This window comes from Ilyonectria robusta (genome assembly GCF_021365365.1).
Source record: "Ilyonectria robusta strain PMI_751 chromosome Unknown BGZ61scaffold_42, whole genome shotgun sequence".
Classification (NCBI taxonomy): Eukaryota; Fungi; Ascomycota; class Sordariomycetes; order Hypocreales; family Nectriaceae; genus Ilyonectria; species Ilyonectria robusta.
Window position 1 is genome coordinate 74226 of NW_025764476.1, and position 16353 is coordinate 90578.

The 16353-nt window shown below is 50.1% G+C and overlaps 7 protein-coding genes and 1 non-coding gene across 8 annotated transcripts; 5 read left to right on the forward strand and 3 right to left on the reverse strand.

Annotated features, from left to right (window-relative positions):
- Positions 1-199: 199 nt before the first annotated feature.
- Positions 200-842, reverse strand: BGZ61DRAFT_370751 (uncharacterized protein; the record flags this gene model as incomplete). The annotated part of the gene is made up of 4 exons (XM_046242045.1): positions 200-232; positions 288-454; positions 540-595; positions 655-842. 4 exons carry the CDS (start codon positions 840-842, stop codon positions 200-202), a joined length of 444 nt encoding a protein of 147 aa, XP_046095502.1.
- Positions 843-1343: 501 nt separating this feature from the next.
- BGZ61DRAFT_370754 (YjgF/Yer057p/UK114 family) lies at positions 1344-1855 on the forward strand (the record flags this gene model as incomplete). Its single annotated transcript, XM_046242047.1, has 3 exons — positions 1344-1410; positions 1471-1658; positions 1709-1855. 3 exons carry the CDS (start codon positions 1344-1346, stop codon positions 1853-1855), a joined length of 402 nt encoding a protein of 133 aa, XP_046095503.1.
- An 11-nt stretch (positions 1856-1866) lies between these two features.
- Positions 1867-4153, reverse strand: BGZ61DRAFT_433674 (uncharacterized protein). Its single transcript, XM_046243927.1, has 2 exons — positions 3625-4153; positions 1867-3575 (listed from the first exon to the last, which is right to left on the reverse strand). The coding sequence occupies exons 1-2, from the start codon at positions 4026-4028 to the stop codon at positions 1964-1966; spliced, it is 2016 nt and encodes a 671-aa protein (XP_046095504.1). The 5' UTR covers positions 4029-4153; the 3' UTR covers positions 1867-1963.
- Positions 4154-4923: 770 nt separating this feature from the next.
- Positions 4924-6859, forward strand: BGZ61DRAFT_485988 (general substrate transporter; the record flags this gene model as incomplete). The annotated part of the gene is made up of 6 exons (XM_046249791.1): positions 4924-5139; positions 5198-5497; positions 5560-5985; positions 6051-6513; positions 6577-6747; positions 6813-6859. The coding sequence occupies 6 exons, from the start codon at positions 4924-4926 to the stop codon at positions 6857-6859; spliced, it is 1623 nt and encodes a 540-aa protein (XP_046095505.1).
- A 188-nt stretch (positions 6860-7047) lies between these two features.
- Positions 7048-7140, forward strand: BGZ61DRAFT_t204. Its single transcript has one exon. It is a non-coding gene; the product is annotated as a tRNA-Glu (tRNA).
- Positions 7141-8053: 913 nt separating this feature from the next.
- BGZ61DRAFT_173418 (aldehyde dehydrogenase domain-containing protein) lies at positions 8054-10007 on the reverse strand. Its single transcript, XM_046237610.1, has 4 exons — positions 9866-10007; positions 9444-9812; positions 8977-9387; positions 8054-8902 (listed from the first exon to the last, which is right to left on the reverse strand). The coding sequence occupies exons 1-4, from the start codon at positions 9899-9901 to the stop codon at positions 8276-8278; spliced, it is 1443 nt and encodes a 480-aa protein (XP_046095506.1). The 5' UTR covers positions 9902-10007; the 3' UTR covers positions 8054-8275.
- Positions 10008-11470: 1463 nt separating this feature from the next.
- Positions 11471-12831, forward strand: BGZ61DRAFT_499856 (uncharacterized protein; the record flags this gene model as incomplete). The annotated part of the gene is made up of 4 exons (XM_046251455.1): positions 11471-11611; positions 11665-12013; positions 12069-12274; positions 12331-12831. The coding sequence occupies 4 exons, from the start codon at positions 11471-11473 to the stop codon at positions 12829-12831; spliced, it is 1197 nt and encodes a 398-aa protein (XP_046095507.1).
- Positions 12832-14739: 1908 nt separating this feature from the next.
- BGZ61DRAFT_465565 (pyridoxal phosphate-dependent transferase) lies at positions 14740-16002 on the forward strand. The gene has a single exon (XM_046247594.1). The coding sequence runs from the start codon at positions 14894-14896 to the stop codon at positions 15935-15937; it is 1044 nt and encodes a 347-aa protein (XP_046095508.1). The 5' UTR covers positions 14740-14893; the 3' UTR covers positions 15938-16002.
- The last annotated feature ends 351 nt before the right edge of the window (positions 16003-16353 follow it).

A 16353-nucleotide genomic window follows, 5' to 3' on the forward strand; every position in this document is an offset into this window, starting at 1 on the left:
TTAATCCGCCAGATGTTTAAGCTACTAGAGGTATAGCCACTAATCTAGGAGCCATTCTACATCGTCACTTTCATAGACGGAGTGTCTTGAAGAGAGCCAGCTTCCTCCGTACATACGGCCCGTTCTGCTAACACAAACTGCATTGTAGAACAAAGCTCTTTGGAAGCAGTATGCTTTCCAGGAGCGGAAGGCGCAACACTCACTCAAGTGGTTGACGGACAGCCGGAACATACTTAATGGACCTTGTCAGTGTCAAGGCTCAAGGCAGGGGGGTTGTGCGAACATACAGGGATAACTTGGGTTTTCTCGAGGTCCCAGACACCGCTTGTGGCGTAAATGTCGTTCTCGATAATCTTGCGGACCTCGGCAATGTCCTTGCCAGTGTAGACGACTACGCTGCCTTTGAACAGTGCAGACTGGCCTTCCACGGGGTGCTTCTCGAATATGGCGCCTACTCTCGTTAGCCAACTGTCGATCGATGGGTATTGCCATAGCATCCAATGCAGGGATGGATCGGGGGTGTTCAACAGGGAGCATACCGCCGGCTGCCAGTTTCCCGGATGCAATCAATGGCTTGATACCCTCATAGTGTGCACTGGAGACCTTTCGTCAGTGCGCCTCAACTATAGGCAGGCAGGGCTTTCAAGTACGCACGCCTTCACCTTCTTCCTAATTTCTAGGACATTCGGCCTGTCAGGCATTATGCAGAGAAACTCCTTGTTCTGGCCTCCCGTGGATATCGTGCGACGGCCAAGTGAAGATGCACATCTTACAAAAGCACTGCTTCCAGCAGGGCCAGTCAGGGTTGATCGAACAACCGAGCGAAATATAGGGGCAATCATGATCGTGATGGGATGAAGAAGGTTAGATGTTGGGAAATATGTGAATTGGGAATCACTACATTCTAGCAGACGCCGGATTGATTGCAGTCTTTATGAATGCACACTCACATTTCATCAACTGGCTTATCTTGCTGTCAGCGTTGCGGAGATGGATCCCGGAGCGGAATGGATGGAAACAGGTTGGCTGCGGGATCTGTTTCCGGTCTTGATTGAACTGGCGGGACGATGCTCCACACACTTCATCCCCTGGAGAGCATCAGTATTCAACGACCCAAGTCGGGAAGATTCGAATATATTAATCACAGTTTCCTGGCCACATGAGATCCTCAAAAGTCAGTTTTCACCACCCTCAGCATCATGAATTCCTCCCACACTTCAGTTCTCCGCTCAGTTGCGCGGCCGAATGTCTTGGTATTTAGGGCATCTGGTACAGCTCGTCTGGTCACTGGACGCAGTATCTTTGGTCCTCGTTCTAACTCGATTTCCGGTACTGGTCACCAGATGTTTTCGAGCACAAGATCTGTACGAAAGGGAATGGAAGCCGTCTTTTCACCCCAAGGTGTCACACGTAAGTCCTTGTGATTGCTGCCGCGAACGACACAGGAACTAATGCACGCGATCTCATTAGCAATCGGGCCATATTCCCAAGCTATCAAGGCAAACAACATGGTGTTTGTTTCAGGCCAGATTCCGGCTGAAACTACGGGTAAACTTATCGAGGGCACCGTTGCCGAGAAGACACACAAGATGTGTCAGAATGCCCAGGCTGTCTTGGAGGCTGCCGGCTCCAGCCTAGATAAGGCCGTCAAAATCACAGTATAAGCTACTTATCCATATCCAAATACACATTGCTAATATTGAACTAGATATACTTCCAGAACTTGGACGACTTCAAGGAAATGAATGATGTCTATGCTCAGTACTTCCCGCATAAACCCGCTCGTAGCTCGTGCGAAGCAACGAGACTTCCCGCTCAAGCGAGCCTCGAGATGGACATTATTGCGCTGCAGTAGGGGGTCTCATAATTTATTTGAGTCGCCATTTGATTCGCTTTGAAACCTTCTCAGGCATTATGGTTATGAAGCAATACAATGATTCGAAATTAACTTTGCTATTCCAGCTTAATTCTTGAGAAATCCCACCCTCATGTGTCCCTTGCCGCCTCTATTAGATCTAAAATAGTATGGGACAAATACAATTTCTCGTTCGTCGCCAATTATTTGCTCAGAAACCCCCATCCCTGGCCCCTGACCATTGGACGTCACTTCCCAGTCATTCAGTATTCTCCTCCAACACTGTGTCTTCAACACGACATAATCTTCACCCGTTTCTTCAGAAACCCGACGCTCTTCCACAACAGGGCTGTCCTGCTTAATGATGATGTCTTTGAAATGGTTCGTCTCCCAAGGATTATCTATGTCTTCGGCACAATAAATAATTGGCCCTCGAGCCAAAGTCAAAGTATTCTGATTCGTATGAGGATGTGGCATGATATGACGAGGACTGAAGTTCTTGACCCGGAGGATGAAAGAAGGGTGTGCGGTAACATAGGCGGGGGCGAGGCACAAATACCCCTTGGACAACTTGACACAGTCCGCAGAAGCACTGGGTGTCAGCTCATATTGATATTGAGACCACGCTGGAAGACGAAGGCGAATAGTTGTCTGTACAGATTCAGGAGCCGTCGCCTGAAACGTAACGTCTCCTTCCCAAGGCCAATTGGACTGTTGCTCCAGAACGACAGTACTCCCATTGGCTTCAAAGGACACCTTGGCCGTGGTAAAAAGATGAACATTGATGAACGCTTGTTGCTCTTGACTACCGTAGTCCCAAAGGTAGCCACCAAGACTTCCATATAGCCTCGCTAGGTTAGGAGGGCAACAAGCACACCAGAACCAGCTGTATCGGACGCTCTTGTCTTCATCGGAACTGGCCAGCTGGTTCACATATGTGAACTCTTTGCCACCTAGGCTCATGGCTGTCATGACGTTATTATAGAGACTGAGTTCCATGATGTCTCCGTAACGGCTGTCTAGATCAAGATGCAACAGCCGCTCTGCCAACATCATGACTGAGATGGAGGCGCAGGTCTCGGCGTAGCAGCCGCCTTCGTCGGTTGATTGAGGGAGGAAGTAGTCAACTCCGAATCCTTCCCACTGCTTGATAGCCCCGATGCCACCAGTGACATACATCCTCCGGTCGACCATGTTATCCCAGAGACGGTTCAGCGTAGTGACCCACTCCTGTGAATCTGGCAACTTCTGGCCCGTGTCTCGACTGAGATGGACAAGATCAGCAACCGCGACCAAAAGATACATGGCCCGCACAGAATGTCCCTCAATGGTCTGCTGCTCCAGAATGGGCAAATGTGCTTGGTTGACCCAGAAAGAACGGTGTTCAGGATAGGAATCCGGTCGGGCCCACGGATTGTCACCTCGCTGCTCGGTCTCCCAGTCGTAATAGTGTTTCGAATCCTGGCCCGTTGGATTTCCTCTCTCTTCAAGAAAATACTTGGCGAGGTCATATGCGTCTTGGTTACTGGTTGCCGAGTAGAGACGCAACAGTGCGAGTTCAATTTCAGGGTGTCCAGGATAGCCATGAAGCTGGTTTTCTCCAGGTCCAAAGGTATTGCGAATGTAGTTGACATATTTCACAATAGGTTCGATCAAAAGATCGTTTTTATAATAGGCGCGGTGAGCGAGAGCCGCTTCGATTAAATGTCCGGCATTGTACCTCGTGGCTAATTAGAGTAAGTGGTGATTTTAGAAGATCGGACGCTTACAACTCATGCATGTCCTTGACATTAGACCATCTCTTGCCAGGCTCGACAACAGTGTAGTGAACGTTGAGGTAGCCGTCATCTTGTTGAGCACTGCGGATCATTTCAACCAGCTCGCGGACTGCAACATCAATCTCGGCATCATACTGTTCTTCCAACAGGTAGCAGGCAGCCTCAATCCACTTGGCAACGTCGCTATCCCAAAACAAATGGAATGGAACCGGCCACATGGATTTGTCGTCGTAGATGGGGTGCCATTTCAGCTTGAAGCAATCGTAGCGACCTGTGCTGCGTAACTGCTCAAGCTGAGTATGAATTGATGTTTGGGCGATTGTGTTTCTCCGGATTGAGAGCAGTGATTTGCCATGAAACTGGGTCTGCCCGAATGTAGACTGTGGATGTGACATGGTGGAAAATGTGAAAGTTGAACCGCTGTAGTTGGAAAGATGAATGAACCGGCCAGCAGGTAGGACTCGGGATATCGAACTACCTCCGTATCTCTGGCCTAAACTGCCACATGGTGATTTATAACAACCAACATGCGTCAATCACTTGATCATTCTTGGGTCTTGGGACACGCAATTGGCCACATACTCGGTACGAGCAACCGATCGGAGTAAGCAACCGGCGCGGGGAATCGCCGAGAAGTCGGAAAGCGTCGCCGATGCAGGAGAAACAGCATAAGCGACGTCCCGTAATTGGATGTTACAATGGAAATCCCAGCCATGTTACATCGACTAACCTCGGACAACTGGAGATATCACGGAAATCTCGTACAGTTTTCCCCTTCTGAGATAGCGCTCGCCTGATGGCTGTTCAGCTAGATAACTCCATGTCCAAGAGAACCAGTCTTCACACCATAACCGTATAGCATCCAATAAGATAAAACTGGCCAGATAACCGCAAGGTCTCTGATTTGGCCGCCTATAAGAGTGAATCTTATGATATAAGTTACCGACGATTGCTCTTATCATCTGCAAGAGAAGCATACATCACAAAGACGTACTGATCTTCAGTCTTTCCCCGCGATGCCTTCCCCGGTGGTGGATAAAGCTAAATGAGGTTGTTGGCATCCCCGAATCGCCTAAGCTTCGTTCTCACTTACCCAAGATGGTGGGGGTATCTTCATCCGACATGGTGATTTACATCATATGCATCAGAATATATAAGGCTTGAGTTGCCCTGAGATATTGGCTATGATGTTTTCAAGCAACCTAGTATCAGACACATTATCATTTGCTGTGTTCACACGCTTCTTGTTATTTGCATAATATATCCCGAGTTGATTATATCACACTCATCATGGCGCCTGAGAAAGTCGTCCCGACCACCCGTGAGCTCGAGGCATTCGACTTGAACGATGCCCATACTATCGAGCTCATCAACGCTGCGCAAGAGAGTGACGCTGCTGACAGAAGGCTCACCGTGCGTCAAGCTTTGAAGAAATACAAAAAGGCCGTTTTCTGGGCCCTGTTTCTATCCACCAGTCTCATCATGGAAGGATACGATTTAGTCATTGTTCGTGCTGTTCCCTTGACGTCGAGTAAAATCACAACACTAAACGCCATAAACAAAGATCACTTCTTTCTACGGCCAAACCCAATTCCGGGAGCGCTTTGGGGTATACGATGAGATTACAGGAAGGAAGCAGATCACTCCTGCTTGGCAATCCAGCCTGTCTAACTCATCTCTTGTGGGCCAACTGGCTGGTCTTATGGTGAATGGATACTTCCAAGATCGATTCGGTGCCCGCATGACCATGATGATTTTCATGGGGTGGATGGCCGCGGTGATTGCTATTCCCTGCTTTGCGCCGTCGTTGCCGATTCTCGCCTGGGGAGAAGCCATGTGTGGTGTCTCGTGGGGTGTATTCCAAGTAAGCGATCAAGTTCGGCTGTCGAATATCTGACATACTAACATTCTACTTCCACTGAATAGACTCTCACCACGACCTACGCTTCCGAAGTCGTTCCCACCGTCCTCAGGCCCTACGTTACCGCTTACGTATGCATGTGCTGGGGCGCAGGCATCCTCCTCTCCTCTGGCGTAGTACGAGCCGTATCAAGCATCGAGGGGGACCTTGGCTGGCGGCTTCCATTTCTCCTCCAATGGATTTGGCCGCTTCCTCTTTTTATCGGTGCTTACTACGCCCCTGAATCGCCCTGGAACGCAGTCAGACGTGGCAAGGTTGACATGGCCAAAAGGAGTCTAATGCGCCTTCGCCAAGATACACCACAGCGAGAAGCTGAGGTGGAATCTACCCTTGCTTATATCAGACACACAACGGCGTTGGAAGAGGCGGAGACGGTGAACGCGAGTTTTCTTGAATGCTTCCGCGGGACCAACTTGCGACGAACAGAGATCGTCAGTATACACTCTTGAATCCTCCAGTCAAGATATTTAGGCTAACAAATTCTCCCTTACCTCAGAATTGTGTTGTTTGGGCAGCCCAAATCCTCGGTGGAAACGCACTGGTTGCTTACGCGGTCACGTTTCTGCAGTCGGCGGGTTTCTCCGAAATCCAATCTCTCAATCTCAACATTTCCCTTTCGGCCTGCTACGTTATTGGCGGTATTATTTGTTGGTTTCTTTTCCCGCATGTTGGCCGGGCTACCCTTTACATGACAGGCCTTACTTTCCTTTTTGTTTGCGGCGTGGTTATTGGTGGTCTTGGGTTTTCTGATGCCAAGCAAGCCCAGATTGCTATTGGAGTTATAATGATCATGTCGAATCTTTGCAACATGATCACTGTAGGACCGGTTTGTTACGCTATTGTGGCGGAGACACCGTCCGGGAGATTGAGATATAAGACGATTACTATCGGCAGGTTTGTCTACAATCTCACTGGACTCGTCGAGCATACCATCACGCCACGCATGATTTCTCCCCTGGGTAAGTCTTTCTCCATCGATGTGACAATAATTCAACAGTTCTATTGACACTTTCAATCTTCAGGATGGAACTGGGGAGCGAAAGCTGGGCTATTCTACGCTGGCACGAACCTTCTGTGTAACATCTGGTGCTGGTTCCGCCTTCCCGAGACCAAGGATCGCACCTTTGGCGAGATCGACGTGCTTTTCGATAACCACATTTCAGCCAGAAAGTTCAAGTACACCGAAGTTGACCGTAAGTGACGCATCAACTATACTTCTCATATAATAGAGGATACCAATGCTGACATATAATACTAGAATTTGCTCAGCAAAGTGACTACTTGAAGAAGGAAGATATGGCTTGAAGGGGTATGAGAAGAGTAACTTGGGATTTACTATATTGTTAGACAACGCAGTGCAGTCATCAAACAATTCCACATCATATAGTGCAAGAACCATGGTTCCTTCTAGCTGTAGGCTTCGAGACTTGGCAGGCAAAGCCGTCACGTTTGCCCAGGCTGAAGAATCCAATTAAGTCGTCGCCAATCACCAATCCGGTATGGTGTAATGGCTAACATTTCGCGCTCTCATTACTGAGAGATCATCTTGATCCGCGGAGCTCAGGGTTCGATTCCCTGTACCGGAGTCACAACACTAGGATGCGATTGTTTTTTTTACGAAATTCTTTTTGCCGGTTGTTCGAGTCGATGCCTTTAAGGTGTGTATATCTGTATGTCTGCTCCAATTATACTCAATCAATCTATTCAATATCTCTCTGTTTTAACGTGGTAGTTAGCGCGAATATCCTTCCATACTTTTCATCGCCCTAGGATTCTCTCCTACATTTATTGCGGCTTGTTTCTGTCCTTGGTGTTGTTAAGCAATTGAAGTGAGAACGCCATACCAACCAACCCGGGCGAACATCAGCCGCTTAGCTGCATAAGAGTGTGTACCGATCAATGCCGTAGAGCAGTAAGTGATCTCTCTTATACCATCAATAATCTTGGCTACGTGTGATTCATGAATCACAAGTAGGGTTAGTTGCATCTAGCACTTTGGTTTCATCGCCAAGATCACTTTGCAGAGGCCCACATCCGCGCGTTCACCAACACACCAGAATAAGGCGCCTGAGCTAGTTTCATCCATGTCTTGGCCACCAAATATTACCTCTGGCCCAAGTGCTGATGTATCTTCTTCCCAGCTCATTGGCAAACCTCTACTGATGGAAGCTATTAACTGTTGCCAAGCTCAATGTGAGAGTGGGGAATGTGGTGGCTTGTGCATATATCGCTAGTAGTTGAAAAGTGTGAAAATTAAGCTACTTTTCAACGTAGAAACTACAGGACTTTGTTCAAGGCCTCGATAGTGTTGCCCCACGCAAGCAGAGCATACGCAAACGTGAATTGACTTTAATCGCGCTCCGGAAATATTTTACAAAATGAGGAGCCTTTATCAGGCTACACCTTGTTCACTGAATGTCGCAATTCTTACTGCATATAGGGTAAGAATCTCATGAAAGACCCGAAAACTCAGTTTATGAGCTATTATGAACTGAATTTGTAGGTTGTCTATTGTAATGACCACGAATGAGTGTAAAAGCATATTCTAACATTCATTTAAGAACTCTGGAATGATAAGTGACGGAATGTTGATCTTGCATCGTAAAATCACGAATCATAGTGCCAACGGTGGAATTCAATTCAACTTAATGAAGAATGAGTGCTGACTGGAGACTGGCGTCGCTAACTTATGGGTTACACTAAACACTAATCGGCTCAAATCTATGTATGCTTGACCCAGTAAGCCTGGGGGTTGCACCAGCCCTGCAGACCAACATCACCCCAGTCCATGCCCATACCACTGTGCTTGTGACCGCCGAAGGGAACGTTGGGAGCAACCTCGAAATGAGTGTTGACCCAAATGCTTCCAGCCTCCAGCTGCTCGGCGACTTGCCGGGCATGGGCTACGTCAGTACCCCAGACTGAGGCGCCGAGACCCATGTTGGTACCGTTGGCGCGGCGGATCACGTCGTCCTCGTCGGACCACTTCAGGACGGGCACGATGGGGCCGAAAGGCTCGTCGAGAACGATGCGGGAGTCCTCTGGGGGGTTGTCGATGATGGTCGGGGGCATGAAGAAACCCTTCTCCTTCTTCTCCGGCGCGCCGCCAAGAACAGCCTTCCAGCCCTCCTTGTCAATCTGCGCGTACAGCTCTTGAAGCTTGCCGAATTGCATGCTGTTCTGGACAGGGCCGAGGACGGCTTGGGCGTCGGTGTAGTCGCCAATGGGCAATTGCTTGACCACAGACACCAGGGCGGCGAGGAACTTGTCGTAGATGCTCTCGTGCACGTAGATTCGCTTAATGCTCATGCAGACTTGACCTGTGTGGGCGAAGGCAAGGAAGGCGACCTATTGAGGAGAAGTATGTGTTAGCAATTGACACTCGCATTTGCCCACGGCTGGATATTAGTTTCACCACATACCTTTGCAGCAACAGTGTCGATGTCGACATCAGGCATCACAATGGAGGCGTCATTTCCACCAAGCTCCAGAGTGACACGCTTCAGGGTCGCAGCGCATGAAGCCATGACTCGCTTACCAGTCTCGGTGGAGCCGGTGAAGCTGACCTTGGCCACATCGGGATGCGCAGTGAGCATGGGTCCGAGGTTGTCCTCACCGCTGAGAGCCTGGAACACACCCACGGGGAGCACCTTGGCGCCAATCTCAGCCAGCTTCAGGGCTGAGTAGGGCGAGTATGGTGACGGCTTCCAGACGAAGGTGTTTCCGGCGAGGAGGGCAGGGAACAGCTTGCCAACGCCCAGCGCCATGGGGAAGTTCCAGGGCACGATTCCAACGCCAACACCGAGAGGGACGTGGCGAACAATGGCCGTTCGCTGTGTGGGGTTAGCAATCCAGTCGGCTATAATGATGTAATGGCGGGGATACGTACGTCTGCGTTGTCCTCGGGCTTCTCCTCCTTCAGTCGCAGCTTGGCCGTCTCGCGCGCGAGGGCCAAGACCACGCTGACCTCGAAACTTGAAGCTTGCGGCGGCTTTCCAGCCTCCCTGCTCAGCAGCTCGACGAACTGTTGCTGGTTGGCCTCAATGGCATCGGCGAACTTGTTGATGTAGTCGGCGCGCTCATCCTGCGACAGTTTGCGCCAGGCAGGGTAAGCAGCCTTTGCGCCGCTGACTGCCTTGTCGACATCTGCTTGTGTCGAGACGGGGCTCTCCCAGAGAAGCTCCTCGGTGCTGGAGCAGACGGTGCGTCGGGTTTCGGCCGTCTTGGTCAATTCATTGTCGATGACGTTCTGGAAGGTCTATAATAGGGATGTGAGCGTCAACCTTGGTAGCGGAGGCCATCCAGACGTACCGTAAACTCAATCTTGTAATCTGGGGCGGAAGTCATGGCGGCGATAGTGTGGTATGGTAGTGTAAATTGTCGTAATAATAGTGGAAGAAAGCGAACCAGAAAAAAGTAAAAGAAGCAAAGAGGACTACCCAGTTGTAATACTACTTCCGAGGCTTCGAGAGGACCCTAGCCCGCAAGTCGGCAAAGTAGCATCCAGGGGCATGGCATAGTTGCATGTGGCATTGCGAGTCTGAGGGCCAACAACACAAATGGAGACAACGAGGCCAATGGGCATCAAGAATTGGTTTCTGCGCTACGGACAGCAATCCGCTTTGGTGTCACCAAGCGGGGCGCCGGGCCAACAGCTCTGCAATGCAATGCTACAATGCATGGAAGATGAAGCTCTCCCTGATTCCGCAACAGCCCTCCGGCGCTGGGACGCCGCAAGCGGTACCGAGGCCGAAGAGCAAGAGCAATAGTTGGTTTCAAAGTGCCGCGTTGCAGGCAGATAAACGAACGCGGCGGCTTCAGGCCCTGACGAAAACCGGGGGCTCGGGACGCGGACTGAGACTAGTTTGCTTCATTGCGGATCTCGCCCCCCTCGACGCATGATATGGGACGCGGCATTGGTGTTGAATTGGGCGAAGCTGCCGCCGATCCCTCTCTCCCAGTTGGCCGTGATAACTCCGTTTGGCCTCATCCATCCGGATTCGTCGTCGCCACTGCACGCGCGGGAATAAAGACGCGCTCCACAAAAGCCAAACCCCAGGATTCAACGGTAATAATACGAGTCCCCCTCCCCCCCCGGTGTTTATTATGGCCTGCGGAAACGGCCGGAGGCTCCCAAAACGGACCTTCGCCAGCTTGGCCCCCTACCCGGCGCAACTCCCGGAGGTTTTGGACCAAGCAGACCTGATAATATGGGGCTCATGTGCTGATTTTCGCCTTCTTCAGGGGACGAGACAGGGGGGTCCCTGGTCCAGGGCCGGAGTGATAGATCACCAACGGGTGGGTTGGCCGTTGGAACCCGAATATGTTTCCGCAGCAGCATCCTCCGTGATGGACCCAAATGTGGGACGGTAATTTGTCATTGAGCTACTCGAGTTGGCCGTTGAGCTAGAACTTGGCATTGTTAGTTCCAATGGTGCGGTCCGTTCCCGTCTATAAAAAAAAATGGCTGCGGATCCGCAGAGCGTTGATCCGCAAGTGATGATCCCGATATGTAGTGGGCTCACTCTCCTCCTCTCCCTGTATGTATTCCCTGCGCCTCCCATCACTCTGCACCCGTAACTTGCATGTCCTACGTAGTATTCGCGCAGGGTGAGGCTGCATACCCCTTGACTGTATCCAGCTACCGATCATCCTACAGTATAATGGGCCCTCGGAAGTCTCGTATTTTTTCTATCTCCTTACCCGAGCCCAGAAAAGTTTCCGGCATTGAGGCGGCTGTTCGGTACTTAACAGTCGTCAGCGTCGCAGCCCCCCCTCCCCCCGAGCCGGCCATGGACAGGCTTTCCACTTTTGATTGTCGATCGTTCTTAGCGGGTTGAATCAAAAGCATCGACCATCCTCATGACTCGTGCTGGCTTGACTAGCTCATCGTTTTGAGGTCTAGACTCCGAGATCATGGCACCTTCAGCTGTAGTCGAAACGTGGAGCTTGTATGCGGTTGGGTCGCTCATCATCTTCTCGAGGATATTTGTTCGTTGGCGGATGATTGGTTTGAGGGGCTTCAAGCCGGATGACTACATAATACTTTTGTCATGGGTGAGATGGTTACGGTCCTCTTCCATACTCGAGCTAACCTGGGTCGTCTCCAGGTAACATACACAGTCATGACAGTGGCCGCGCACATCGTCGGCGGCCTGGGTGACTTGCACGCCTTGACGCTCGAACAACGAAAGGCTCTTACCGACGAAGAAGCCGCGCCGTACATCTACGGAACGCAATGGTTCTGTGCGGGCGTGGCAACATATGTCCTGTTCATCTGGACCCTCAAGTTCAACATGCTGTTCCTCTATCAGCGCGTCGTCCGGGGTCTGTGGGTCGAGAAGTTCATCAAGCCGGTGATGCTGCTTCTCGGTGCTACCTTTATCGCCATTTTCCTCATCCTATTCTGTGCATGCCGTCCGTACAATCGCATGTGGGTTGTGTATCCTGATCAAGGATGTAAGTTGAATATCAAGAGCAGATACCGCCGCGACCTAAGCCTAACGTATACTAGCGATCTGCAAGCCTCAGTCCTTCCTCAATATGGTGCCGGCTCTCATCATGAACATTATTACCGATATATGTATCATGGCCATCCCAACTCCTGTTGTTTTGCCACTTCAGACGACATTGTGGAAACGAGTCGGCCTTCTCTTCCTCTTCAGCGCTGGACTCTTCATCATGATTGCGGCGATATTGCGTGTGACCATGGTTCTCGTAGTAAGTTCTCAAGAGTTTCTCGTGATCCTGTGAAATGTACTAACGCGACTCCAAAGGAGAAAAATGGTGCTACCGCTGCAATTTGGTCTTGTCGTGAAGACTTCGTCGCCATCGTTGTCGGACAAGCCATCCTCGTCCGCCCAATGTTTTCCGCTAAGTTTTGGTCCAGAGACTACGGAAGCCACAATAAAGGATACAAATCATCCGGCCCATCCAAAAATAGCGCGAACCTGGGAGCATCGTTCGACATGGGCGGTGCAAAGCGGAGCAAGAACAAAGACCCCTTCAGTGTCACTGTCGCACTGGCCACAGTGAATGGAGACAACGATTCCACTGAGGAGATAATGAACCATCCTTCGGGTAGCCATAGTGGTGCAGTTACGTCTACACGAACTGACTCACCAGGATCGTCGCGAGACTTGGAAAGGGGCGTCTCAAAGCATAGTAGGAACATGGTCATTCATGTTAACAAGCAAATCTACGTTGAAACCGCGGAGAGGAGTGGAATGCCCAAGAGGGGCGTGGAGAAGTGGGAGGATAGCTATGAGCGCATATGAGGTCTGGATAATTGACTGTATATACAAGCATGACAAAGCGTGTGAATATGGGACGGAACTACAAAAGCGGTAGATTTAGACTCGGGTTGTATTAACCTCACATTGTAATTCTCAAAGCCCATTCTTTTCGTCCTTGGTCGAAACATCTTCTGGTGGCGTTCTTCCTACCCCGAAGGCCTTTCTTTACCATGCTCGTCAAGACCCCATACCAAGTTTGGGTTGGTCTCTGTTGGATAAAATTTACGTGTTGGTGATGCAAAGTATGCCATTTTCGCAATCTCTGACTTCGATCAAGTCTTATTCAAGTGTTGAATGATAGCACCGCCGACAATACCTATCTCGTTATCGAAGGGTGCGAGATCGAAGGTGGTGCCGTTACAAACTTTTTGTCTGGCGCATGCGCATTAAGACGCGTGCTATAACCGTGGATGTCTCGGAAGGTACGTGACACCTCTACACAAACTGAGAGCCGCTCGACATGAGTGTATTGAACAACGACAAGACCTTTGGGTGCAGGAAATGGAATCAACTCATAGTCAGTCGTAGTATCAACTCTCAGTATGACTGGAAATAAAGACACCTCGCTGGAGAGAAAATACTGAGCAGACGTAGTTGACGCCGCTTGCCAAGATGAGGTGGACAGTGACTTCGCAAACCTTCCGCTCTGTACTTAGCGATTAGTCTAGTTACGGTCGTATGGCGTACTAGGGTTAGGTATGAGTGAATGGCAAAATGGCGTTGTCAACTGGCGTGGATCTGTATTCTTCTGTCACACCTACTGCCTGATTCTGAAAAGACTCGTAACACACTAGCTGTGGTTGTGCTGTATGTTAGGGTGCTAGAGATCTCGCTTTACGGTATGCCAGTATACACACACATTCAATGCCCTGTGCCACATATGAGTGCCCGCGCCATAGAAAGGCTCTCTCGGGTATGTCAATTTTTGCTCCACGTGAAGATCAAATGTGACAAGCAAATGCTGGGAATGTCGGTCCCGGGGCGAACCCAAGACTGCTATATCAAGACATCCATTCAGGGCTTGGACTTGTTTGACTACGTATACTTTGGATAAATGCATAGGAGCTAACTGTTTTCAAGCTTCTTTTGCCCCCCTATTCAATTCTTGCACAATGTTTCGGTCGAACGCTGGCCCTTGCTCAAGGTATCCCAACGCAGGATCTGGAATTGGCGGGCTGTTCTTTCCAACACCGCTTCACTCTTGCTACAGCGCCTCGGTGTGTAGGAAAATCACCCAACCCATCAATATCCAAGCTGGCCCAATAGTCACAAGAGTGATTCCAACTCACGGGTTAAATCCGTTAGAAGGGAGTTGTCTAGGCTCTTTCCCTCCTCTTGTCATCATAGCGTTTGTTAAACAAGTGGATTGATTGAGACAGCTTTGGGGACGATGGATGACCTTGTCTTTTGGTCTAGGAAGGACGAAAGCCAGCTATTTATACCTAGGGATCTGACTGACCTGGATGCACTTGATCCGATGATGCCATTGATATCTGAAGATCTAGGTTGTTGAGGGCATCTAGGTTCGAAGGGATCCACGGCACGGATCAAAGTCTCCATCTAGATTCAGAGGAAACCACGGTACAGATCCGGTCCTACGCAAAGCCGACTTTTCCTATCGGGCTGTCTGACAGCGTTGGTGGAAGCATTGAATCAGCACTAACAACACGGGCTTCCCGTATCTATACCAAAAGTAGTATGAACCGATAAGACTCAATCCATCTTATCTCGGCGCCCTATTGACGATCAGCGCTGGGGCACGCCCTTCATAGAGACATAAGGCGGATCCACTGTTTTCGGAGTCTCCTGCCATATTTAATTTGCCCCTCACGTAGATATGTAGCGCGGTTGGACAAGTTATCACAAGAGTCTTCCGACTTTCAACGGTCAAATCGTATCGCGCATTGCACATAAGGTTGCAACGACTCGGCCTTTGGAGACTTTGGTTGCTGTTTATTGTCAGTCAACTGCGTTATAATACGTATCAGGCACAACTGTCACGATAACCTCAAACTACGAAAGATCCATACCACCAGACTCAACCATGAATTTCGGATCTGACAACTACGCAGGTGCGCATCCCGCCATTGCTGCCAGCCTGGCGAAACACGCAGCAGGATATGCCACTCCATACAGCATGTCAGACCTTGATTTTGCAGTGCAGCGCCGCTTTAGTGCCATCTTCGAGCGTGACGTTGCCGTCTTCTACGTCGCAACTGGCACTGCAGCGAATTCGCTATCACTCGCATCTGTCGCAAAGCCTGGCGGGATGGTTCTTGCCCATGAAGAAGCCCACATCGTCGTCGATGAGTGTGGCGCACCTGAATATCTATCAGGCCAGCTCCGGATCGTACCGGTCAAGGGCCGCGATGGAAAGATGGAATTGTCCGAGCTGCGTCGGCAGGCTGAACGCATCGCGGGTCTTGATGTCCACGGAGGACGTCTCAACGCCATCTCGGTGACGCAGCCGACTGAAACTGGAACTGTTCACTCGCTTGAAGAACTAGACGCAATTGGCAAAATCGCCAAAGAGCACAAAGTTCCTCTTCACATGGACGGGGCGCGGTTTGCCAACGGCCTCGTTTCCCTCGGCTGCAGTCCAGCGGAGATGACTTGGAAGAGAGGAGTCGACCTTCTCTCCTTTGGCGGCACGAAGAACGGATGCTGGTGTGCCGAAGCCGTTGTGATTTTCGACGTTGAGAAGGCACGCGAGTTCGCATTCATCCAGAAGCGTGCTGCACAGCTATTCTCCAAGTCGCGACTTGTCTCTGCGCAGTTCGAAGCATACTTGGAAAACGGACTCTGGCTCGAAATCGCCCGACATTCGAATAGAATGGCGGCTGACTTAGCCGACGCATTCGGTCGGTCAATTTCATCACGCCTTATAAGACAACCCCCCTGCAACGAAGTCTTTGTGATATTGAAGAAGAATATGATTGCCGTGCTTGAGTCTGAAGGCGTGGTTCTCTTGAACTGGCCAGCATCGGGAGAGGTGGAAATTTGTGATGACGAGCAGCTTTGCCGTTTTGTGACGAGCTTTGAGACGACATCCGAGGATATCAATCGCTTCAGGAGCCTAATTATCTAGCTACCGTTTAGATTGCAATTAGGAAGATAGACCTGTCTACTTAGCCAAAGTTGAAATATATCATCAATTGACTCTAAACATTTTATCACAAATATCCCCATATGTGATATCCCCTCCTCAGTATATTTTCCCATCTTCTCAGCAACTTCGAAACTAGATTTCTCCCATACTCGGATGGCTGACTCCGGCACGGCGATTGAGCTTGTCAGCCTCATCCCATTTGAATAGGGCTGTTAGCTGCTCAGCGGCGCTTTTTGAATGAACCGCGGATCCCTCAGCTAACATCTTTCCGGCTGTTTGAGCTCTGGCTACCAAGGCAGGACACTGCGAGGTCTTTGATCTGCTTTGAGTGGGGTTCGGAGTCTCTTTCCTACTATGTTCCAAGCTCGGAGTTACCTGCCCTAACTAGACTGCAA

Excerpts from the sequence above, each read along its gene's own strand:
- BGZ61DRAFT_433674 (XM_046243927.1), bottom strand. The coding sequence starts at position 4,028 with ATGTCACATCCACAGTCTACATTCGGGCAGACCCAGTTTCATGGCAAA. Across the intron at positions 3,576-3,624 it reads GTCAAGGACATGCATGAGTT|GTACAATGCCGGACATTTAA; the intron begins GTAAGCGTCCGA and ends ATTAGCCACGAG.
- BGZ61DRAFT_173418 (XM_046237610.1), bottom strand. The coding sequence starts at position 9,901 with ATGACTTCCGCCCCAGATTACAAGATTGAGTTTACG. Across the intron at positions 9,388-9,443 it reads AGCCCGAGGACAACGCAGAC|CGAACGGCCATTGTTCGCCA; the intron begins GTACGTATCCCC and ends AACCCCACACAG. Across the intron at positions 8,903-8,976 it reads TCGACACTGTTGCTGCAAAG|GTCGCCTTCCTTGCCTTCGC; the intron begins GTATGTGGTGAA and ends TCTCCTCAATAG.
- BGZ61DRAFT_465565 (XM_046247594.1), top strand. The coding sequence starts at position 14,894 with ATGAATTTCGGATCTGACAACTACGCAGGTGCGCATCCCGCCATTGCT.